The following is a 24,796-nucleotide window of genomic DNA, read 5'->3' as shown; positions in this document are numbered from 1 at the left end:
TCAGGTATGATCTCACAGTTTGTGAAATCCAGCCCCACTTCAGACTTCACACTGTTAGTGCAGAGTCTCTTTCCCCCTCTCTCTGCCCCTCCCCAGTTGTGCACACTCGTGCTCTGTCTCAAAATAAATACAATTTAAAAACATTTTGAAGAGTGCAGACAAATAATGCTGTTTTTAGATATACAGACACAGTTTGTCAAGAAGCAAATTAAAGGAAGGAGTGAAAATAAATATCTAAGCAAAAAAAATTATAAAACCATATTTAAAATCCAAATACTTTTGAAACTTACTCTTGTATAATAAGTGCATATGATAGAAACTTCAGAAGTTAATAGGGTGCATACAGTGAAAAGTAAATCTCCTTTCTTTTCTAATTTCTAGTTGTTTATTTTATCTTTCTAGAGGCAACTACTATTGCTAATATCCTTTCAGGGTTATTCTGTACATCTAAATACAGTTTGATAGTTTTTATAAAATGAGGCTATGGTAAGATTGAAAGCAAAAAATTAATAAAATTTTAGACACTAAGGAGAAATATAGGAGTGAGAAAGAGTATAGGGAAATTAAAACATTTAAGTTCCTTCTGAGAACTCAAGTTATACATATTAAAAAGTTAAAGATGACTTCCACTTCTGGCCAAGATGGAGTCACAGGGACCAGATTTACCTTCCTTCATGAAACAACTGAGAACCTGGGCAAAATATATGAAACATCATTGGTCTCATGGCATTGGACATGAGGCAGTGAAGGACAGTGATCTATGAGGGTTGGGAAACAAATGAAATTAGCCTTATGACTCCCCCACCTTGCTTCGTGGAGAAAGCTCTCAGGATTCCACAGAAGGAGAGGGAAACAATCAGAACCCTCTGCTTTTCCGGAGTTGAGGAAATGAAGCTAGGAATCCTGAGAGGTCAAGGAATACAGAACAGAGGACCAGAGGGGATAGCTACACAGAGAAAGAATTGCAGAGATCTGCAGAGGGTTCCCCTTGAGTGTTCATATCCATATACTATAACTTCTGATCAACTTATGCAGGTGAAGAAACTAGCCATGACCTGGAAAAGAATCACCCAAAGCATCTAAGGGAATAATACTTGAAGTTCACATAAAGTTAAAGATAGTTCCTGTTCCTGATAGCAGGTGTGTGTGTGCTAAGAAAGGCCTTGCCTCATTAATGAGGAAAAACCATCCCTGAGCTAATTGCTACTCTGTTCCGACATAGCAAACCTTAAAAACAAGATCCAAAAAGATCTTACTGTTTACAGGTAACCTAATCAAATCTCAGCTCAAAATTCAAAAATGTTTATAGAAATAAAAAATATCCAGGAGCGCCTGGGTAGCATCTTAACTCTTGGTTTCGGCTCAGGTCATGATCTCAGGGTCATGAAATTGAGCTCCACAATGGGCTCTGTCTGGGCACAGAGCCTCCTTACGAGTCTCTCCCTCTTTCTCTACTGAGCCCCCTTACCCCACTCACACACGCTCTTTGTCTCTTAAAAAATTCTCAGTGTCTGACATTGAAGAAAACTTACTAGGCAAAAAAAAAAAAAAAAGCAGGAAAATACAACTCTTATAGAGGAGAAAAACTGATAAATACTGAGTTAGAACTGACAAAGGTGATAGAATAGTATATGGATATTAAGTTATTAGTCCAAATCAGTCATGACATTAAATATAATACAAAATGTTCTAGTTAAAGAGAAAGACTGGATGTTAAAGGAAGAAAAATAATCTATTTGCTATTTATTTTATTTATTTATTTAATGTTTTATTTATTTCTGAGAGAGAGAGAGAAGACAGTGTGAGCAGGGGAGGGTCAGAGAGAGAGGGAGACACAGAATCCAAAGCAGGCTCCAGGCTCTGAGCTAGCTGCCAGCACAGAGCCCGATGCGGGGCTCAAACCCACGAATTGTGAGATCATGACCTGAGCCGAACTCGGACGCCTAACCGACTGAGCCACCCAGGCGCCCTGATCTATATGCTATTTAAAAGAAACAACTACAACATAAAGATGAATAAAGGTTGAGAGTAAAAGGTTGGAAACAAATACACCTTGCGTTATTCAGACTACAGTGTTTAAGAGTGCACAGTAAGAGATAGAACTGATGGAAAGCTAATGATAAATTTTAGGATAGAGGCACCTTGCTGGCTCAGTCAGTAGAACATGTGACCTTTGTTCTTGGAGTTGGTGAGTTAAAGCCGCATGTTGGGTGTAGAGATTACTTAAAATCTTTAAAAAAAAAAAAAAGAAATGTCTCAGCAGGTTAAAAACCTAAATAGGAAGAAAATAAGAGTTAAAACTTTTAGGAAAAAATAATAGGAAAAAATTTCTGTGGCCTTAAATTGTAGACTTATAAAATCAGTAGGGCAGTGGCCAGGCAGCCCAGCTTCACAAAGACTTCCGGCACACCATGGCCCACCGCCACGATGCCCAGAGCTGGCCAGCTCCACGCTGGGGGCTGCAAAGGAGGAGAAACCTGGTTCTGCAAAAGTGGAAATGAAGCCAGAAATGGAGGAAAGGATATATCTTCAGCCAGAAAAGTGCAGTAAAGGGAAAACGGGCTGAAGTGGCTAACCAAGACACAAGAGACTTACCTGCAGAAAATGGAGAAACTAAAAATGCGGAGAGTCCAGCCTCTGATGAAGCAGGAGAGAAAGAAGCTAAGTCTGAATTAATGTCCCTACCATGTCTTATCAGTGGTCCCTGTGTCCCTTCATGTATAATCCAGAGGAATATTTTTATCAACTCTTTTGCAAATGTAAGTTTTTTAGTAGCTCTAGAAACATTTTTAAGAAGGAAGGAATCCCATCTCATCCCATTTTTAAAGTGTAAATGCTTTTTTTAATAGGTAAAATCATTTGCTGGTTGTTTATTTTTTGGTACAACCAGAAAATAATAGGATATTAAATTAGAGAGGCTTTGATTGTCTCGGGTGTCAGTTTAACATTACGTAGATGGGGTAGTTTTTATATACTATAATACTAAACATATGAAGTAGCAGTAGGAATCAGATGTCCCTTTAATAGGTCTTAAACGTTTTTTAAATGTTTATTTTGAGAGACAGAGCAAGAATGTGTGAATAGGGAAGGGGCTGAGAGAGAATCCCAAGCAGGCTTCATGCTGTCAGTGCAGACCCTGACGTGGGGCTCAGTTCCACAGACCCTGAGATCATGACCTGAGCCAAAATCAAGAGTTGGTGCCTTAACCAACTGAGCCACGCAGGTGCCCCTGTCTTGGCCATTTTATTTATATATTTATTTTAATTTTTTTAATGTTTATTATTTTTGAGAGAGAGGGAGGGAGCATGAATGGGGGAGGGGCAGAGAGACGGGGGGAGAGAGAGAGAGAGACAGAATCTGAAGCAGGCTCTAGGGTCTGAGCTGTTAGCACAGAGCCCAACATGGGGCTCAACTCACCAACTGCAAGATCATAACCTGAAGTTAGATGCTTAACCGACTGAGCCATCCAGGCACTCCTTGAACATTTTAGATTATTTTTATTCCCATGTTGGTTTTGATAGAATTATTTCCTAAAGAAAACCTTTGATCTTGGCTCTCCCTGTCAGAGTTGTGTACTCCGTAACTTCTTGGTCATGGCAGTCTGGTTTTCCTAGTAACTCTGTTAACAAGCTTTATAAGATTGAAAATTTAAGTATGTAGTGTATGTGATATTGTGAATTAATAGGACTTAATGTAACAGCGTATCAACATTTGAAGATGTTGGTACTTGATAATACTGTTGGTACTTGACAGTACTTCCAAATTTAAGCAGGAAGGTTGCTGGAATAATTTTTAGAAAAGAATCACAACTACATGATTTTTTTTAGCTCTTTGGCACATACATTAAGAATTGTGTATAAACTGAAATGTCTGTACTGATCCTCAGAACAACCAATAAAAACTAAAATTTGAAGGAAAAAAATTTGAAACTATAAAAGATTGATAAATTTGACTGTGTCAAAGGTTAAAACTTAGGATATATAATAAAGATTTAGAATGTGGAATATTTAAAAAACTACAGATCATTAAGAACCCAGTATAAAACTAAGGGTATGCAAAAGCAGTTCAGAGAAGAACAAGTATAAAAATATGTTCAACTTCAATAGTAATTAAGGAGATACGCAAAATAAAATAATGAGATCATGTTTCACTCGTTAATGTGATGAAGACCATGTGAAGAAATGGAAATTCATCATTAGTGAAAATAGAAATTGGTACAGCCTTTTGTGAAAACAATGACAAGATTTCAAAAAACTAAAAATTAAAATTGAAAATACTTATTCCTGACATTTTCACTTCTAAGCATATAAACTAAAGGAAGTTCTCCAGGAGACTGGGTAAGAATATTTGTTGTGTCATTATTTGTAATAGTGGAAAAAGTTAACTGCATAAGTGTTTTCATTCATTCATCCATTAAGTGAATAAAAGTAAATAGTAAAGTGAAACTATATTATAGTTTTTCTCAAGCCATTAACTTGGATTATTTTGATTATTGGTTAAGTAGGGACAGTATTATGTGCTTCTTCAGCTGTTGACAGACTTGCTAATTTACATTTGTGGAATTTTTCCCAAGTGATCATCATTACTGATATTCCCCCCAAATTTAGGATTTTTCAGATACTGACTGCTCTGAATCTACTGGGGGGAGGGGATAATATTCAAAATTGTTTTACTCTCTGCATTGTCTGTTCTTTTTCATAGGACTAACGTTTCAAGCCAGACTCCCTCTGCCAAAAGAAGTTTGGGGTTTCTTCCACAGCCAGCTCCTCTTTCTGTCAAAAAGCTGAGGTGTAATCAGGATTACGCTGGCTGGAACAAACCAAGAGTGCCCCTTTCCTCGCACCCACAGCAGCAGCTGCAGGGGTAGGTAAATCCCTTGTATTTTGCTTTCTTTTTGTAAAGTTATTAACTGAAGTATATTTTGCTTCGTGTAAAAAAAAAAAAGAAAGGAGTCATATCAATTTTAGTTTTAAAATATATACTCACTTATTAAAGATTAGTAATGATAAGGGCATTATCTGGCCTCCTGTTTTTGAACTTAAAAAAAAATACATATGTATAACATACTAATCGTAATGCAGAAAAAGTGTATTTTCCAGTTGCATACACTTCATCCTCTTTCTGAGATAACTTCAACACTAAATTTTATTTGTATCCTCCCCAGCCTCTTCATGCTTATATTTTTATTAAGCACATAAAAAAGAGATCATCGGGTGCCTGGGTGGCTCAGTCAGTTGAGCTTCTGACTCTTGATTTTGGCTCAGGTCATGATCTCACGGTTGTGAGATCGAGCTCTGCATCAGTCTCTGCCTCTGTGCTAACAGCTCAGAACCTGCTTGGGATTCTCTCTCTCCCTCTCTCTCTCTCTGCCCCACCCCTGCTCTCACATGCACTCTCTCTCAAATGAACTTAAAAAGAGAGAGATCACAATATAATAATTGTAATAATTGTAGCAGTCTTACCTAAAGTGTTTGTTATATGCCAAATACTGTGTGCTGAGTGTTTAAATAGATAATATATTTTTTTCCTTTCAATCCTCGTAGCAGCTCTGTGAGCTAGATGTTTGAAAAATCTGCATTTAGAGGTGCCTGGGTGGCTCAGTTGGTTAAGTGTCTGACTCTTCCTTGATTTTGGCTCAGGTTATAATCTCATGGTTTTTGAGATCAAGCCCCTCATTGGGCTCTGCACTGACAGCTCAGAGCCTGCTTAGGATTCTTGCTTTCCACTCTCTCTGCCCCTACCCTCCCCGCACATGTGTTCTTGTTCTCTCTCAAAATATATAAACTTTAAAAAAAAAAATCTGTTTTTACAAATGAAGTAACTAAGGCTTAGACAAGGTGATATAGTCAGTGGTACAGCAGTAGTAAATTTAGTTAGTTGGGCTCCACTTGCATTCTTAAGCTTTGTGCTCTATTACTTCTCTGTTCCTTCATTTTTTTTCACTCCATGTTAATCATAGGCTTCCTCCTATATTATTACATAATCCTTAACCATGTTAGTGTACATTTAGAATTCCCTTTTTTCCCATTATCCTCTGGGCTAGAATGAATATTCTCATACATATCATTTTAATACTTATTGGAACTTTTCTATAGTATAAATTTTTGGAAGTGTATTTTTGTTAAAACTAAGGAAAGCACTTAGAAATTTTTTAAAAAAAATTTTATGTTTATTTTTGAGAGAGAGCATGAGCAGGGGAAGGACAGAGAGAGAGGAAGACACAGGATCCAAAGCAGGCTCCAGGTTCTAAGGTGTCATCACAGAGCCTGATGCGGGGCTCAAACCCAAGAACCGTGAGATCATGACCTGAGCCGAAGTCAGACGCTTAACTGACTTAACCACCCAGTCTCCCTGAAATTTATTATTACTCTTACCAAATTGCTCTTCTCACATCTACCAGTTTGTTTTCAATGTTGCTCAAATTACTACTTTCGTACCAGCTTTAAGGTAATCGTTTTACTTGAATGAGTGGCATCTCCCAATTTGGCTTATCCGTAGTGATTTATATACTTCATGTCTTAGCAGATAATAATATAAAATTTACAATGACAACATTTCACATCTCTGCTTGCCTGTTCCTTTTCCCTGAGCTTTTTTTCCCTATGCTTTTCCCCCCAAACGTGTGGTCTTCCTCAAATTATTATCCTGCTTTCTCCTTATTGGACAGCATTCTTGTTATAGTAGTCATACCTATCCCATCTTGTGACCATTTTTCATCCAGATCTTGTATCTATTTTCATCTTATTTGTCTCATTTTCTTATTGTCTTCTCTTATGAGGTCTTTGTTTTCGGATCTGTGTTCCCATTTCTGGTCTCTCATTTGCTTCCTTCAGAGTACTTTGAAATTTTCATGTGTTACCCACTCTTGATACTCCAGACCTCTTGTCCACTTCCAGTGTCTCTTCAATTTTGGTTCATACCTATACCCAGCTTTAGGATTACAGCTTTCCTTTTTTCAGACTTCTCTCATGAGTTAGACTGTAGTATTTCAAGTAGGCTAAGTGCTCAGAACTAAAGATTCCTTAAAAACAACAACAAACAGTAGAAAACTGCCAGATCTTGAGGTTAAAGGAGGCCACCTTTAACCTAAAAAGTATAAAATGAATGAGTAGCGCAAAGAAAAGCACACATAACCGTTAGCGTTACTAGGAAAGAAAGAATATTATCACCTTTAAACTACCTTCTGGGTAGAGAAGCAAACCAAATTTCAGCAGTGTTATTTTCCACTGCTTTAAGCCTGTGAGTGCCGAGTTGGGGATAGGCTTTAGAGATTCCATGAAACAAAAATATATAAGTGTTAGAAGACTTATTCTGTATTTTGGTAGTTCACAGCTCTGGTTACAGGAAAGGGACTTGAAAGTAATTGGTGTCAGAAGTAACAGTCTCAAAGAAGCATTACTTGTAGGGAAAGGAATCAGCTAAACCTGGAGACTTGGTTTAGAAGAGTTGGTTTAGAAGCAAAAGAAAAAAATGAGAGAAAAATTACACATTGTGCTGAAATTAAGGGCAAACAAGATGTTTCAACCCTGCCTTCTCTTCTACCACCACTACCATCTTCTGTTAAAGAGATTACTCTTCCCTAAACCAACAGAAGAGGGTATGCTTAGGAACCCTGTCTGTGAAATAAACAGGAATGTAAAAAGCAGGCTACTTCCATACAAAATTGTAAGAAAAAAAAAGAAAACATGAGCCAAAATATCTAGACCAAAAAAATTGTGCCCCTGCAGTCACCGTGAATCATTAGAAAACTATCCTATAGCACTCAAAACTGAATTAAATATCCTTAGACAAGCATTTGAAGATATGAAAAAAACACCATGGATCAGGAATTCAAACCCTAAACCAAAATGGACAAGTTAGGAAGAAATGGCAGTTGCTTATCCTCAGAAAAGTTAGAGAAGAAGAAAGACAGCCTATCAAAAGGCTAAGTTAAAGGTCCCCAAGGGAAATAAGTTTACATGAACATTTAATAAGGGTCTTTGAAGGAAAACAGAAAACCACCCAAGGTGGAATGGAGATGAGATAGAGAACATAAACAATCAGAGATAAATAAGTAAACAATAGAAAGGGTTGAACAAGATAAGAAAACTGTTAGACTTTAGATTGTTAAGTTTTATTAGACTTTAAAGATACAGAGAAATCCTCAGTGCTTGAGTCAAAAAGATGAAATAATTTGCAAGGGCAAGAGAAGACTGATAATTTTCAAGAAACTTGAGGAAAGAAAGGATGAACAAAGATTGTGCCAATCCAAGCTGCCAAGTATGCAGGCTAGAGAAAATAGGCTTTGAAGTGGAAGAACTCCGAAAACTGTACACATATGCTCTTCATGAGGACTCTGCAGAGTGTGGGCTTTGTCCAACCCAGAGGTGACAAGGGAGACCGTGACAAGAGACAGGTGGTGAACATCTCATGTATTTGGTTGTAGAGCTAAGACTAAAACAGTGATGGGAACATGTGGAAAGATGGTGTATAAACACTATGTCTTCTGTCAAAGGAGTATGATTGCATCTGAAAGGAAATGTAAAGGGAGAGAAAAGAGAAAGTAGAATAAAGTAATTATGTCAGAGGTAATAGGTGTGAGTCAAAGGATGCCTTTTAAAATGGACAGACTAGATAGTAAAAAGCTTAAGAAGCAAGAGTTAATGGCACCATAAAAAAGTATAAATAGGGGCACCTGGGTGGCTCAGTTGGTTAAACGTCTGACTTTTGATTTCAGCTCAGGTCATGCTCTCACGGTTCATGAGATAAAGCCCTCTGTTGGGCTCTGCCTTCTGCACTAACAGCATGAAGCCTGCTTGAGATTCTCTGTCCCTCTCTGCCCCTCCCCTGCTTGTGCACCCTCTCTCTCAAAATAAACAAACTCTAAAAAAAGAGTATAAATAGAATCACTAAAACAGAAATACAAACTTTCTTAAAACCAAAAGAATATTTCTTTATTCTTTACACAGATAAGTATAATTATAACATGACAGAGTTGAGTCTAAATATACCACGGATATCAAGAAATGTGAATGAACTAATACATCTAATAAAAGAAAAAATATTTTCAAACTGGCTTATAAAGTCAACTCTATACTGTATACTACCAGTACACCTAGTACAGTGATTTTTTTTTTTTTAATGTGTATTTATTTTTGAGAGAGAGAGTGCTAGTGGGGCAGAGAGAGAGGGAGACACAGAATCTGAAGCAGACTCCAGGCTCTGAGCTGTCAGCACGGAGCCCGATGCAGCGCTCAAACTCAAGAGCCATGAGATCATGACCTGAGCCAAAGTTGGATGCTTAACCGACTGAGCCACCCAGGTGCCCGTATTGTGATTTTTTTTTTTAGTTTATTTACTTATTTTTGAGAGAGATACAGTGCAGGTAGGGGCAAGGCTGCGAGAGAATCCCAGGCAGGCTCTGCATGTCAGCACATGGAACTCAACGCTGGGGTCAAACTCACAAAACCGCAGGATCATGACCTGAGCTGAAACCAGAAGTAGGAAGCTTAACCAACTGAGCCACCAAGGCACCCCTTGTACGCGATTTTTAAAGTTTAAAAATAAAACTAGAAATTAAACATGAAACTAAGTAACAAAAGATACTTTTCATCTAGAAACTCTAAAAACCCTTGGGTCAAACAGAAATGACTGATGTTCTGAGATGAATGATGATGAAAGCACTAGAGCAATAATCAGAGAACAGTTCACAGTCCTGCAAGCACTTGAAGTTAGAATTATACGAGGTAGAGAACTGAAAAACAAACTATGGATACTTGAAAGGATTAACAACATAGGTAATTCATTACCTTTTTGTGGAGATAAAAAAAACATATAGGATAAGATATGACAAGGGAGAAATAATTATTAATAAAGAGAAAGACAATAGAATTATATGGGACTATTTTGCACTTCTCTAGGCAAAACGAATTAAGAAATTTAGATGAAATGGGCATAATTATTTTGGAAAATATAGTTTATTTAAATTTATCCCAGTAGAGTTTAAAAAACCCAGTTTCCATAGAGAAAAAAAGAAATCCAACAGGGAACTCCCATTACAAGCCCAGTGATTTCACAGAAGAATTCTGTTAAATTTTCAGCTATCAGAGAATCTCAGTGCTCTGCAATAATTTCGGGTGTATAGCATAACAATTGAGTATTGGTGCACACTGGGAAATGATCACCAGAATGAGCATAGTTAACATCTGTCACCCTATACAGTTAATACAGTTGTATGTGTGTGCGATGAGAACTTTTAAGATTTACTCCCAGTAAAACTTTCAGATATGCGATATAGTATTATTAATTATACTCACCATGTTGTATATTACATCCCCATGTCTTACTTATTACTGCAAGTTTTTATCTTTTGACCCCTTCACCCATTTTGCCTACTGTCGGCCCTGCACCTCCATTACTGCCCATCTAGAGAATCTGCTCTGTTATGAGTTTGTTTTGTTTTGTTTTGTTTTAGAGTTCACATATAAGTGAGATCATACTGCATTTGTCTTTCTCTGTCTGACTTATTCATGCACCATATGTCCTTAAAATCCATCCATGTTGTCAAAAATGGAAAGATTTCATTTTTTATGGCTGAATAACATTTGCACTGTGTATATATGCCACTTTTCCTTTACACGTTCATCCGTTGGTGGACACACAGGTTGTTTACATATCTTGGCTGTTGTAAATAATGCTGTAGTGAACATGGTGGTGCATATATCCTTTTGAGCTAATATTTTCATTTTCTTTGAGTAAATACCCATAAGTGGAATCACTGGCTCAGAGGGTAGTTCTATTTTTAATTTTTTATGGAACCTCCATTCTGTTTTCCATAGTGACTGCACCATTTTGTAGTCCCACCAGCGGTACACAAAGGTTTCCTTTTCTCCACATCCTCACCACCGCTGTTATTTCTTGTTCTTGTCCATCCTAACAGGTGTGAGGTGATATCTCACTATGGTTTCGATTTGCATTTCCCTGATTATTGATGTTGAGCATCTTTTCATGTACCTTTTGGCTGTCTGTATGTCTTTTTTGGAAAAATGTCTAGGGGTGCCTGGGTGGTTCGATTGGTTAAACATCCAACTTCGACTCAAGTCATGATCTCATGGTTCATGGGTTCGAGCCCTGCATCAGGCTCTGTGCTGACAGCTCAGAGTCTGGGGACTGCTTCAGATTCTGTGTCTCCTTCTTTCTCTCTTCCCCTCCCCTGGTTGTGCTCTCTCTCTCTCTCTCTCCCCCCCCGTCTCAAAAATGATTAAATGTTAAAAAAAAATTTTTTTTAAAAGAAAGAAAAATGTCTCTTCAGATGCCCTGCCCATTTTTTAACTGGATTGCTTGGTTTTTGTTTTTTTGTTTTTTTGCTGTTGTAGGAGTTCTTTTTTTATTTTGAGTATATGTTTAAATGTTTTATTCATTTTTTGAGAGACAGAGCACAAGTGGGGGAGGGGCAGAGAGAGAGGGAGGCACAGAATCTAAAGCAGACTCCAGGCTCTGAGCTGTCAACACAGAGCCCAGTGGAAGGCTCAAACCTATGAATCACAAGATGATGACCTGAGACGAAGTCAGACACTTAACCAACTGAGCCACCCTGGCGCCCCTGTATTTAAGTATGAGCCCTTTATTCGTTACATGATTTGCAAATATTTTCCCCATCCAGTAGGTTGCCTTTTCATTTTATTGATGGTTTCCTTTACGCAGAAGCTCTTTAGTTTGATGTACTCCGACTTGTTTATTTTTGCTTTCCAATACTTAATGAAGTATTACAGTGAACAGTATAGTAAAATCTTGGTTTGCGAGTATAATTCATTGGGGAAACACGCATGTAACCCAAAGCACTTGTATATCAAAGCGAATTTCCCCATAAGAAATAATGGAAACTCAGATGATTCGTTTCACAACCCAAAAATATTCATATAAAAATGATTACAGGGGTGCCTGGGTGTAAGGGTCAGTTAAGCATCCAACTTCAGCTCAGGTCATGATCTTACGGTTTGTGAGTTCAAGCCTCACATCAGGCTCTGTGCTGACAGAGCAGAGCCTGCTTGGGAATCTCTCTCTCTCTCTTTCTCTCTCTGCCCCTACCCTACCCATGCTCTCTCTCTCTCAAAACAAATAAACTTTAAAAAATGATTAATGTAATATAATACAAAATAATTTAAAAATACAAAATATAAAGAAAAATAAATTAACCTGTACTTTCCTTTGAAAACTTTCGTGGCTGGTGTGAGGGAGACAAGAGAGAGGAGGACTATTGTGTAGGATGATTTTCACTGCCACTAACAGATGTTGACTGCAGTACAGTATTAATAAACTTTTGTCATATACTGTATTTAATGTAACTGGCACTAAGGCAGCAGGGGAAAGGGTCTATATCTGCAGGCAGCCTGACCTAGAATGAAGCAAAGCATTCCTAACCTTAGTCTTGTAGGGAAAAGCACAGGACTGTCCATAGGTGCTTTGATGTAACAAAAAGTACACTCGTGCCAGTTGTGGGCATCTTCCAGCGTTCTGAAAAATCACTGAAATCACTGATTTCTGCTAAACACCGTGGCCTGAGTCTAAGCATCCGATCATGGGAAACAATCACCCACAGTCCCACAGTGAGAGAGAGAGGGAGAGAACCATTGGCTCAGTTGTGAGATTACTTTGGCATCACGTACTACTCATTGCAAGACATCGCTCATTTATCATGTTAAAATTTATTAGAAATGTTTGCTGTTCTGGGACACTCACAGATCAAGTTACTCGCAATCCAAAGTTTTACTGTATATGTTTTGTTCAAGTGATACACACAAAAAGTTACAAACCAGTATAATTTATGAGTACTGATGCAAGAAACCTTAAGTCAAATATTGGCATGTTCTATTCTAGTATCACATTAAGGAAATAATAAACTGTGACCAAATAGATTTATGCAAATGTTGCAAGATAGTTCTATATTAGGAAACCTATTATTATAATTTATTGTATTACTAAGCCAAAGGAAAAAATCATATGACTTTCTTTGTTGATATGAAAAAATCTTTGACAAAATAAACACTCATTTCTGAAAAAAACACTTGAGAACATAGGAATCAGTAAATACTTCCTTAACTTGATTAACTATATACCTCACTTTTAAAAACAGTATTTAGGGGCACCTGGGTGGCTCAGTTGGTTAGGTGTCTGACTTCTCAGGTCATGATCTCACTGTTCATGTGTTCGAGCCCCACATTGGGCTCTGTGCTGACAGCTCAGAGCCTGGAGCCTGCTTCAGATTCTGTGTCTCCCTCTCTGCCCCTCCTCTGCTCATACTCTGTTTTTCAAAAATAAATAAACATTAAGAAAATTTGTTTAAACCAGTATTTAGTCGGGAAAAAAATCAAGGATGCCTGCTATTTTTATTTCTGTTTAATTTTGTATTGGAAGTACTAATCAGTACAGTTAGACAAGAGAAAGGAAGTAGAGAGTAAAAACTGGAAATGAAGGACCTATAAACCATGGTGAAACTAACTCAAAGCTTTAGGCAGAGAGCAGAATTGGAAATTAACATACAGAACAATTTGGCATATTAATACAGATAATCAGATGGAAGACAATGGAACAGAAGGCCCATGTACAGTAGCAACAAAAGAAGGTTATATATACATAGTGTGTGTGTGTATAGGAAGAAAATTAAGAGTTATTTAAAATTGAATGAAGAAAACTATAAAATGCTTCAAAAAGATATAAAGTAACCTTAAATACATGTAAAACATCTATGTTCTTGGAGTGGAGGGCATCTTAGCATGATCAAATATGGTTCTCCCTAAAATTTGTAAGTTTAATGTGATCCAAATAAAAATACTGAAAAGCTTTTTTATGGAACTAGACTAGTTGATGTTTTTATGTGCAAAGGTTCATATGGGGGGGTGCCTGGGTGGCTTAGCTGGTTAAGAGTCTGACTCTTGATCTCCGCTCAGATCTTTATCTCAGGGTCATGAATTCAAACCCTGCATTGGACTCCACACTGGGTGTGAAGCCTACTTTAAAACAAAAAGTTCGTATGGAAGAATATACACAGAGGAATAGTTAGGAAAATACTGGGAAGAAACAAAGGGAATAATAGTCTTACTATATTTTTAATATTATAAAGTCAGTATAATTAAAATAGCTTAGTACTGGAGAACCTAGGTGCCTCAGTTGGTTAAGCATCCGACTTTGGCTCAGGTCCTGATCTCACAGTTTGTGAGTTTGGGTCCCACATCAGGCTCTGTGCTGACAGTGAAGAGCCTGGAGTCTGCTTTGGATTCTGTGTCTCCCTCTTTCCCTGCCCCTCCCCTGCTCAGTGTCTGTCTGTCTCTCTCTCAGAAATAAGCATTAAAAAAAAGTTTTTCAATAAAAATAAAATAAAAGAGCTTAATACTGATACATGAATAGACAGGTCAGTGGAACAGAATAGAAAGTCCAGGGACAAAGAAATATTTTTCTTTTAATAAATGAGGTTGACATATCTATATGGCTATTTTGAAAAATATAGATTCATCTCTTAACTGTACACAAGAATAAATTCAAAATTAGAGTCCTGAATTTTAAAAATGGAAATTTTTTAAAACAGTTTTTTATAATGTTTGAGAGAGCTAGGGCACAAGTGGGGCAAGGACAGAGAGAGAGGGAGACAGAGAATCTGGATCAGGCTCCACGCTGTCAGTGCAAAGCCCAATGTGGGGCTTGAACCCACGAACTGTGAGATTATGACCTGAGCCAGAGTCAGATGTTCAACCGACTGAGCCAACCAGGCACCCCTAAAAATGGAATTTTAAATACTAGAAGAAACTGGGAGTTAATTTTTCTTACAATCTGAGTATAGGGAAAAGCTTTGTAACTGTGACTCAAAATCAAGATTCAATAAAAGATGATAAATTTGTGTACATAAAATAAAAATTATATTGGGGCCCCCTGGGTGGCTCAGTCCATTAAGCATCTGACTTCAGCTCAGGTCACCATCTGCAGTTTGTGAGTCTAAGCCCTACATCGAGCTCTCTGCTGTCAGCACAGAGCCCACTTCAGATCCTCTGTCTCCCTCTCTCTGCTCTTTCCCCACTTGCTGTTTCTAAAATAAACATTAAAAAAATTAGAGTTTTCATGGTCAAAAACATAAACTAAGAAAAATTAGCAGCAAATATTTGCAACATATATCATAAATATAGTGCTGACCTCTCTAAAATACAAAAGAATTTTAAAAATTGACAGGGGAAGAAGAAGACCTTAATAACGTGGTGGAGCCTCCATGTTCCATTCTTTCACAGACAAATTGAAAAATCATGCAGAACTGTCAGAATCAACTTTGTCAGAACTCTATGGAAAACAGAAATTTACAGCAACCAAGCAAAAACTAAATCAAGAAAAAGGCAGTTTTAAAAAAATGATGGGGAAGGCATCTGGGTGGCTCAGTGGGTTGAATGTCTGACTTCAGCTCAGGTCATGATCTCGAGGTTAATCATTTTGAGCCCTACATTGGGCCCCGCACTGACAGTACAGAGCCTGCTTGAAATTCTCTCTCTCTCTCTCTCTCTCTCTCTCTCTCTCTCTCTCTCTCTCTCTCTCCCCCCCCCCCGCTTATGCTCTAAATAAACAAACAAACAAATTTATTTTTAATTAAAAATAAAAAGGATAGGAAATTGGGACATTTTAAAACTCCTGTGGGGGCACCTGGGTGGCTTAGTTGGTTGAGTGTCCGACTTCGGCTCAGGTCATGATCTCACGGTTCGTGGGTTTGAGCCCCGCGTCGGGCTCTGTGCTGACAGCCAGCTCAGAGCCTGGAGCCGGTTTCAGATTCTATGTCTCCGTCTCTCTTTGACCCTCCCCTGCTCACACTGTGTGTGTGTGTGTCTCTCTCTCAGAAATAAATATAAATAAACAAACATAAATAATAAAATAAAAAATAAAACTCCTGTGTATGCTGAGGAATTTTGAAAAACATGCACATGCCCAGGAACTCGTGTTTAGAAAAGACCTAAGAAGACACGAAGCTTTCACTTCTGGCCAGTCTGTAGGATCGTGCAGCCTGGAAGTGAAGGCTAAGACAGAGTTTATAAATGACCCAGACAAGCACTCAAGCCTGCCCCAGCACAGTGCCAATCTTCAAAGCCTGGGAGAAGCTTTTTAATTTTGTTGTTTCTTCTACTATTTATTACCTTCCGTCTCCTCCTCTTTCTCCTTTTTTTCTTCTCTTTCTCTCCTCCAGATTTCACAGAAATCTGTCAGAACATTAGCTAGACACAAGCCAGAGGAACAGTGACCACACATGACCACACATGACAAATAATTACAGACTTCACAAAAAATTTAGAAAACTCACTAATAAACACATAGCAACAGTAAGCAACAAAAACAAATTCTGAGGAGGGATAAGAATCTGATTTCCATAGTTGCCATATTATATTCAAGATGTTCAGCATAAAACTTAAAGACATGCAAAGAAATAAGAAAACATAACCCATTGTTATAAGAAATTAACGGAAACCGTTCCTAAGGAGGCATAGATATTGGACTTAATAGACAGAATTTTTAAATAAACTGCAGAGAATGAAAGTTATAAAATAATAGCTGAAGTTCATCAATAGTCCATTTTCAGTAATAGATAGACGTATAGACAGAAAAATCACTAAGGAAACATGTGATTTGACCAACACTATAAACTGTCTAGCTGTATGGACATATATAGAACATTCTGCCCATCAACAACAGAATATACCTTCTTTTCAAATGCACATGAAACATTCTATAGGAGAGACCATACATTACACCACGAAGTAAGTCTCCATTTTAAAAGTTTGAAATTATATGAAGGTATCTTCTTCAAATACAATAGCATAAAGCTGGAAATCAGTTACAGATGGAAAACTGGAAATATGTGGAAACTGGAGCCAAAGAAGAAATCACAAGGAAAATTTAAAAATACTTAAAGATGAATGAAAGCCCTAGCAACATACCAAAATTAATGGGATGCAACAAAAGCAGTACCCAGAGGGAAATTTATAGCAGGAAACAACTACATTAAAAAAGAAACATTGTTGAGGCTGTGAAAAAGTTAGAACCTGTATACTTTGCTGGTGGGAATGTAAAATAGTTCAGCTACTATGGAACAGTATAGTTCTGGAGGTAGATGGTGGTGATAGTTGCACAACAATATGAGTGTACATAAGGCATCTGAACTGTACATCTTATAATGGTTAAATGGTGAGGTGCCTGGCTGGCCCAGTTGGTAAAGCATACAACAACTCTTAATTTCTGGGTCATGAGTTCGAGCCCTACATTCAGTATAGAGTTTGCTTTTTTAAAAAAATGTATAAAATGGTTAAGTGGTAAATTTTATGAGTATTTTCTCATGATATTTTAAAAAATGACCTAAAGTCAATGATCTAACTTTACACCTTAAAGAACTATCACAAGAAGAGCAAACTAAGCCCAAAGCTAGCAGGAGGAAGAGAATAGTAAAGACGAGATGAATAAAGAATAGAAAAACAAGAGACAGTTGTCAAAACCAAAAGTTGTTTCTTTGAGAAGATCAGAATCAACAAACCTTTAGGGTGCCTGGGTGGCTCAGTCGGTTAAACGTCCAACTTCAGCTCAGGTCATGATCTCACGGTTCGTGGGTTCGAGCCCCACATCAGGCTCTGTGCTGACAGCTAGTTCAGAGCCTGGGACCTGCTTCGGATTCAGTGTCTCCCTCTCTCTCTGACCCTTTCCTGCTCATGCTGTCTGTCTCTCTCAAAAATAAATAAAATATTTAAAAAAAATCAACAAACCTTTAAACTGACAAAAGAAGAAGACTCGTAACTAAAATCAGAAACACAAGTGGGTACATTACTACCAACCTTACCAAAATAAAAAGGATTTTAAGACCATGTTATGATTACATCAATAAATTAGATAACTAGGTGAAATGGATAGATTTCTAGAAACAAAGGAGAATTGTGCAGCTATGATAAAGAAGTAAAAAGTTGAAGAAGGGGGGCGCCTGGGTGGCTTAGTCGGTTAAGCGTCTNGTTTGGACAGGCGTGAGTCAGGACAGGGTTCCAGGGAGATGGAATGGTTTGTGCACAGCAAAAGGAAAAAAAAAAAAAAAAAAAAAAACCTGGGGCCACTGGGTGGCTCAATTGGTTGAGCATCTGACTCTTCATTTCAGCCCAGGTCATGATCCCAGCATTGTGGGATCGAGCCCTCAAGTTAAGCTCTGTGCTGAGGGTGGCATCTGCTTAAGATTCTCTTCTCCTTTCCCTCTCCCCTGCTCACTCACACTTTCTCTAAAAAGGAAAAAAAAATAATAAAAATTTTAAAAAAGAAACTTGAAAATAACAAAGTATATGTTGGTAAATTAAAAAAACAAGTTACTAGGTATATATTGTATAGCATTCCATCTACTGTTTTTACAAAAGAAATAAAAATATACATGTTTGTTTATACATAAAATATTTTAAAAACATATAAAATAGAATATATAAAATGCCATGTTCTATTTTATTTAAATTAAAATACATTACATTATTTAAATACAAATTTTATTTTTTAAGTTGCTGTGTCTTCAGGTTCACTGGTATTTCCTTCGGTGTCTAATCTGCTATTAATCTCATTCAGTAATATTTTCATCTATTGTGTTTTCGATCTCTAAAATTAATTTGGCGCTTATTTATTTCTTCCATTTCTTTCCTCTTTGTTTTTCTCTGCATCTATGATCACATTGAAGTATTTTTTTTAAGTTTATTTAATTTGAGAGAGAGAGAGAAAGCATGAAGGGGGAAGGACAGAGAGAGAGTCAGAGAGAGAGAATTCCAAGTAGGCTCAACACTGTTAGCACAGAGCCCGATGCGGGGCTTAAACCCGCAAACCGTGAGGTCAAGACTTGAGCCAAAATCAAGAGTTGGATGCTTAACCAACCGAGCCACCCAGGCATTTCTAAAGCATATTTATAATAGATATTTTAATATCTGCAACTTGGATTTGATTATTCTGAGACTAGTGTTTAAACTCTTTGGTATCAAATCTAAAGTAGACTTTATTATAAGGCTAATGTAATTCATTTCCTAAAGCATGGGTCTTCTGGGATTTCTGCTAATACCCTCGGTGTTCATCTAGATCTCTCTCCTCTGTTTGCACCTTGGTCAATTTTGGGTCCTGCAAGAACTCTGGAAGTTATTCTGCTGATAGTTCCCCAATAATTATTATTTTCCTTGAAGTTCTTGCCTGGTGTCACAGAGTTTGACCCTAAGCATGCATAGGTTGGTATTCAGCCAAATTCTCAGCAAACTGTGCATATTTCTGGAGACTTTCCTTTGCACGGCTCCCTCCTCTCAGGTACTCTGTCCCAGAAATCTAAGCAATCTCAGCCTGTCAAACTCTGATTTCTTTCAACTCAGTTCAGCATGATTCTTGGACTCTATTTGGGTACCCTTTTCTAGACTTCAGTTCACAAGTTGCCTGCAGCCAGTAACCCTGCATAATGGTAGGATTCACACTACTTCCCTTCACTTAATGGTCACAGTCCTTTGCTGTCTGTTGTCCAGTATTTTCTCTTTTTTCCCCATTGTTTATGACGGTAGGTTAATTCCAGACCCTGATACTTTCTCATTGTCTGAAGTGGAAGTTCTACAGGGTATTCAAAATCGACATCACCAGTGACAGAACAGTATATCATGTACCTCTGAATGTAATACCCTTGGAAGGAGACAGCATCACTATGTGTCACTATGTGTTTTTCCAACTGGGACTGAATCTCATCATGAAGAAATAGCAAACCCAACNGGTTGTATTCTTCACAAATGTCAATGTCATGAAAGAGAAAGCTGAAGTATCCTGGATTAAAAAACAACAACAACTAAAGAGACATGAATACTAAATGCATTATCTTATTCTGGACTGTATCTTGTACTTAGCCCAGGGGGTCAGGGTTGTATGCTATAAATATATTGGGCCAGTTGAAGTATATTAGTTAAGAGTATATCAGCATTAAATTTTATAATGCCAGTAACTCTGCCTTGGTTATATAAGAATATGTTCTTATGAAATACACCTTGAAGTATATAGGGCTTAAGAGTTGTGATTTATGCAACTTACTTTCAAACAGTTCATGAGAAATACAGAGAGATGTATTAAATGGTAAATCATATAATGCAAAAGGTTAACAGTTAATGAATCTGGATGAAGAATATTCTTGCGCAACTTTTCTGACAGTTTGGGAATATTTTCAAATAGAAGTTTTTAAATATATATATATATATGTTTTAGAAAATATTTGGCAATACCCATTTAAGCCAAATACATATATCCTATGACCCAGCAGTTCTACTTCTGGGCATATACTTATGAGAAATGAGTAAGTTATATCTCAATGCAAAATTAAAATTATAAATAAAAAATAATAATTCTTTGAATAAGTCCCCAGTTCTTTTTAGCTTTCATTTGAAAATATACAATTTTACTTGTTATAATCTTGTAATGCAGTTCTCAGAGTATGGTCCAGGCTAACAGCATCAACATCCACTGGAATCCTGTTAGGAATGCAGTTTTATACCTCTGTCTAGACCTGCAGTTTCTGAATCAGAAACTGTAGTTGGGGCTCAGCAATATGTAGTTTAATAAGCCCTCTGTGTGATGCTGAAGCGTGCTGTAGTGGAGAACCCCCTGCTTTAATGAGCGTATGTCAAGAACTACTGTTGTCTTCAGTTTTTTGTTTTCATTTTCAGCTTCTCCAATTTGGGAAATACCTGCTATATGAATGCTATTTTACAATCTCTGTTTTCACTCCAATCATTTGCAAATGACTTGCTTAAGCAAGGTATCCCATGGAAGAAAATTCCACTCAATGCACTTATCAGGTAATTGTTGCATACGTACTAAATAAACTTTTACCATATTAATTATAGAATAACAGTTTTAGACACTTAAAGTTTAAAGTTTTAGGGGCGCCTGGGTTGCTGTCAGTTGAGTGTCCAACTTCAGCTCATGTCATGATCTCAGTTCGTGGGTTCGAGTTCCATGTAGGGCTCTGTGCTGAGCCTGCTTCAGATTCTGTGTCTCTCTCTGTCCCTCCCCTGCTCACGTTCTCTCTCTCTCTCAAAAATTTGTAAATGTTAAAGCTTAAAGTTTTATTATTAACAGTCTTTAAGATATCATGCTATCCAAACTTTTGTAAAACTTCACTAAATTTGTCTCTTGTTTTAACAGACGCTTTGCACACTTGCTTGTTAAAAAAGATATCTGTAATTCAGAGACCAAAAAAGATTTACTCAAGAAGGTTAAAAATGCCATTTCAGCTACAGCAGAGAGATTCTCTGGTTATATGCAGAATGTGAGTACTCATTGTTTTTAAACACTTTAGAGATAAGGGAAATTGAAATGATTTCAGCGTATTACTTAATTTTTATTTTAAAAAGAAATTTGTTTATGTGTGTTCATCACAGGTTGAAAAACCTGAGGACTTGTGGTTTAATATTAGTATGCCTCTTCTGTGTTTTTTATCATAATTTAATAATATAGATATCATTTGCGATTATAGGAACTTGGGCTATTTTAGCTACAAAAGCTAAAATACTTTTTCTTAAAGTAAGGAGTGATTCATTTATTCAGTCATGCTAGTTCACCTGCTAGTTAAAAATATAAAGTCCGTCATTTGTTCTTATTCACAAAATGTGTACCTCCAAATTGATAGAATAAATCTGACCTTTTTCATGTTAACCTCCAAATGCTTTAGTTGTATAAATCACAATGTTAGCAAGCTATTTTTGTGACAAGAAAGGTTTTGATCTTATAATTAAAGATATTGTACCTTCTTAGGATGCTCATGAATTTTTAAGTCAGTGCTTAGACCAGCTGAAAGAGGACATGGAAAAGTTAAATAAAACTTGGAAGACTGAACCTGTTCCTGGAGAAGAAAATTCATCAGATACTTCAGCTACCAGGATATACACTTGCCCTGTTATTACTAACTTGGAATTTGAGGTTCAGCACTCCATCATCTGTAAAGCGTAAGTGGTCTCTAAGAAAACTCTTTTTAATTCTTTATGGCAAATGATTAAAATTCTTCTAGAAATGTTTAATTCTTCTTTTCCTTTCTATGTCATATGGACACATAAATTCATAGATTCTCCCAAACATCTCTTTTCAGTGTCTTTATCTTCTATAAAAATGCTTTGTAGGGCAAGGACTAAGGAGAACTGGACTATTTTTCATGTGCTTTAGTGCTGACTGAGCACTTAATTTTGATCTATAAGTTTGGTTTTGGTTTTTTTCTTTTAATCTTTGTGTGGAATACCAAGTACTTTGGGGATACTTGTTCTTTTTCCCTGGAAAGACTCCCTCTTACTAGTTGCTTATTTTATTAAACCAATTTTTTTTAATTAAAAATGGGATTTTTTTATAGGATCAAAAATTGATTTTAACTTTTGTAATGCTTTTTAACCATTTTCCATTCATTATTCAGACTTTCTACATTTAATTAATTTCTGTAGTCACGGTCAGGACTTCTATACCTTGCACTTCACATCAAAAGGTTCTATTTTGATAAATTTCCCAGTTATTGATAGTACATCTCTGAATGTTTTTCAGAAAGAGTGGAATTCTTCTATATAGGTAGGAATTAGTTTTGTGGCTTTCACACATGACTTAATACAGAACTATTGAATCACACATAGCCTTTCCCCCTTACTATCTTACATACACTTTCCCATCATATCCTATTACTCTGTGACGTTTGGGAGAAACCGGATTTTGTGGGTAGTGCTTTTCTTCTGAAAATCCGTGCTGTTCTTTATTCTTGAAATTCACAGTTTCACAAGTTTACATCTAAGTATTTTGTTTAATTTTGCCTTAAGCATGATGCAGCTTTTTCATCTGAAGATTTGGAATTTTCTTCAGCTCAAGGAAACTGTTCTCTAAATAGTGCTTCTCTTCCATTTGTTTTGGAGTTTTCTTTAGAAATACTCAACACCTGGGGCGCCTGGGTGGCTCAGTGGGTTAAAAGCATATGACTCTTGATTTCAGCTCAGGTCTTGATCTCACGGTTCGTGAGCTTGAGTCCCGCATTGAGCTCTGCACTGACAGTGCAGAGCCTGCTTGGGATTCTCTCTGCCCATCCACTGCTCGTGTGCCCACACGTGTGCACACAGTTGCTCTCTCCCTTCCTCCCTCTCTGTCTCTCTGTTGCTCTCTCAAAAGTAAATAAATAAACATAAAAAAAAAAAAAAAAAAAAAAAAAAAAAAAAAATGCTCAACACCCATATATTGGCTACCCACTATCCAGTCTGTCTTCCATCTCTCTGGTTTTTGTAGACTGTTCATGAGGTTTCTTCCAGCTGGAACATTCTAGTAATTTGGACTAAAATTTTGAACATTCATATAGACACTATACAGATAATTTAGTATCACTAGTATGTGTGACATTTCTTGCCTTCATAATTTCTCTAGTCTTTTTTACCTAGTGGATAAATTATTTTAAAAGAAAAATTCTAGGTCTTATAGTTACAGTCCAAACTGGAGAGCCCACCAGCAGTTAATAATATGGTAGCCAGTCATTTTTCTTTCTTCTAATGTACTTTCTAAAGAAAATCTGTTCAAGTTAGAAAAAGAAATACAATTTTTATTATTGTTATTTAATCATGATTGTATCATTCAGTTATGAGGGTGCCAACCAAACTTCTTTGCATAGGAGAATTTCAGTCACCTCTGATAGAAATGGCCACAGGTAGCACAAGAAGGAAGAAGCCATATCAGAGCAGTGGCTCCTGCACTGTGCCAACGGCACTTCACTTGTGAAGCATCCAGATGTTGGGTGTACACTTGAGGTGTGTGTGCACCATGCATGAAGTGACCTATCACATGTGATGTAGACACTCCAGGAGGCCAGGCTAAACAGGGGCCCAAGAGTGTGGCAGGTCTGGGAGGCAGTAAGGCTCTGAGGCCACAGCACCCGCGGTACAACTACCTCCTTACAGGCCTTGCTTTAGTTCGTTAGGATTTTTCTTTAAGACCGTCCTTTGAACACAAAATAGTTCTTGGCTGAAAGAAGATTGCATGCACCTCAGATTGTAATTATCATTAGTTAGCCTCTGTCACATCTTGCTGTAGGTTAGTGTGGCTAGTCTGCCAAAAGTACTTATTTTTTTTTTTAAACTGTTGTAGTTTAAAATTGACTTGTTTTCAGTTATTATAAGGTATTTCAATATAGTAATAATATATTATTGAATATTAAGAATTCTCCATTCAAAGAACTTAAATTATCTAAAACCAGGTTCTTCATATTCTCTATAAAACCGTCGCAGTCTTCCTGTCTCAGTAATGACAGTTCCATACTTCGGGTTTATCAGCCCAAAAGTGTGGTGTATTTCTGAACTCTTCTCTTTCTCTTGCACTCCTGCATCTCATATGTCAGGAAGTCCGTTTAGCTCTTCCGTCACAGGACATCCAGGACCTGACCTCTTGCCACCGTGCTTATCAGAGCTACCATCATCTCTTGCTGAGATTGTTGGAATACCTTCTAAACTGCTCTCTGTGTTTCTGCCCTGTCTCTCTCTAGTCTAGTTTAAACATAGTAGCCAAAGTGGTCTTTATGAAGTAGAAGTAAATTCATTCATGTTAGCCTTCTCCTCATAACCTGTAAAATAAAAACTGAAATTCTTACCGTGATAATGCAGAATCCCATATGATCTGTTTTTCAGCAACCCCTTTTCCCCTGGTTAACTGTGACTTCAACTCCTACCAGTATTTCCCCTTATTCTGTTCCAACCAAACTAGCTTCCTTGTTTGTACTCCCCCCTTTACCCCCCACCCTGCCAAAAAAAAAAAAAAAAAAAAAAAA

At 37.2% G+C, this 24,796-nt stretch overlaps 1 protein-coding gene across 5 annotated transcripts in view; it reads left to right on the top strand.

Moving 5' to 3' along the window:
* The window catches only part of USP37 (ubiquitin specific peptidase 37), a 91,642-nt gene that overhangs the window by 33,164 nt on the left and 33,682 nt on the right, over positions 1–24,796 (top strand). For 4 of the 5 annotated variants that reach the window (XM_077748533.1, XM_077748530.1, XM_077748534.1 and 1 more), the window contains 4 exons: positions 4,702–4,863; positions 20,688–20,819; positions 21,169–21,292; positions 21,778–21,968. In XM_077748533.1, the coding sequence (XP_077604659.1) occupies positions 4,702–4,863; positions 20,688–20,819; positions 21,169–21,292; positions 21,778–21,968 (609 nt within the window). The remainder of the gene's footprint in view (positions 1–4,701; positions 4,864–20,687; positions 20,820–21,168; positions 21,293–21,777; positions 21,969–24,796) is intronic. The other variant, XM_077748535.1, reaches the window with a different exon arrangement.

This window comes from Crocuta crocuta, unplaced genomic scaffold (assembly GCF_008692635.1).
Source record: "Crocuta crocuta isolate KB4526 unplaced genomic scaffold, BGI_CrCroc_1.0 scaffold229, whole genome shotgun sequence".
Classification (NCBI taxonomy): domain Eukaryota; kingdom Metazoa; phylum Chordata; class Mammalia; order Carnivora; family Hyaenidae; genus Crocuta; species Crocuta crocuta.
Note: the sequence above shows the minus strand (reverse complement) of the source record. Positions and strands in the feature narration are given on the sequence as shown.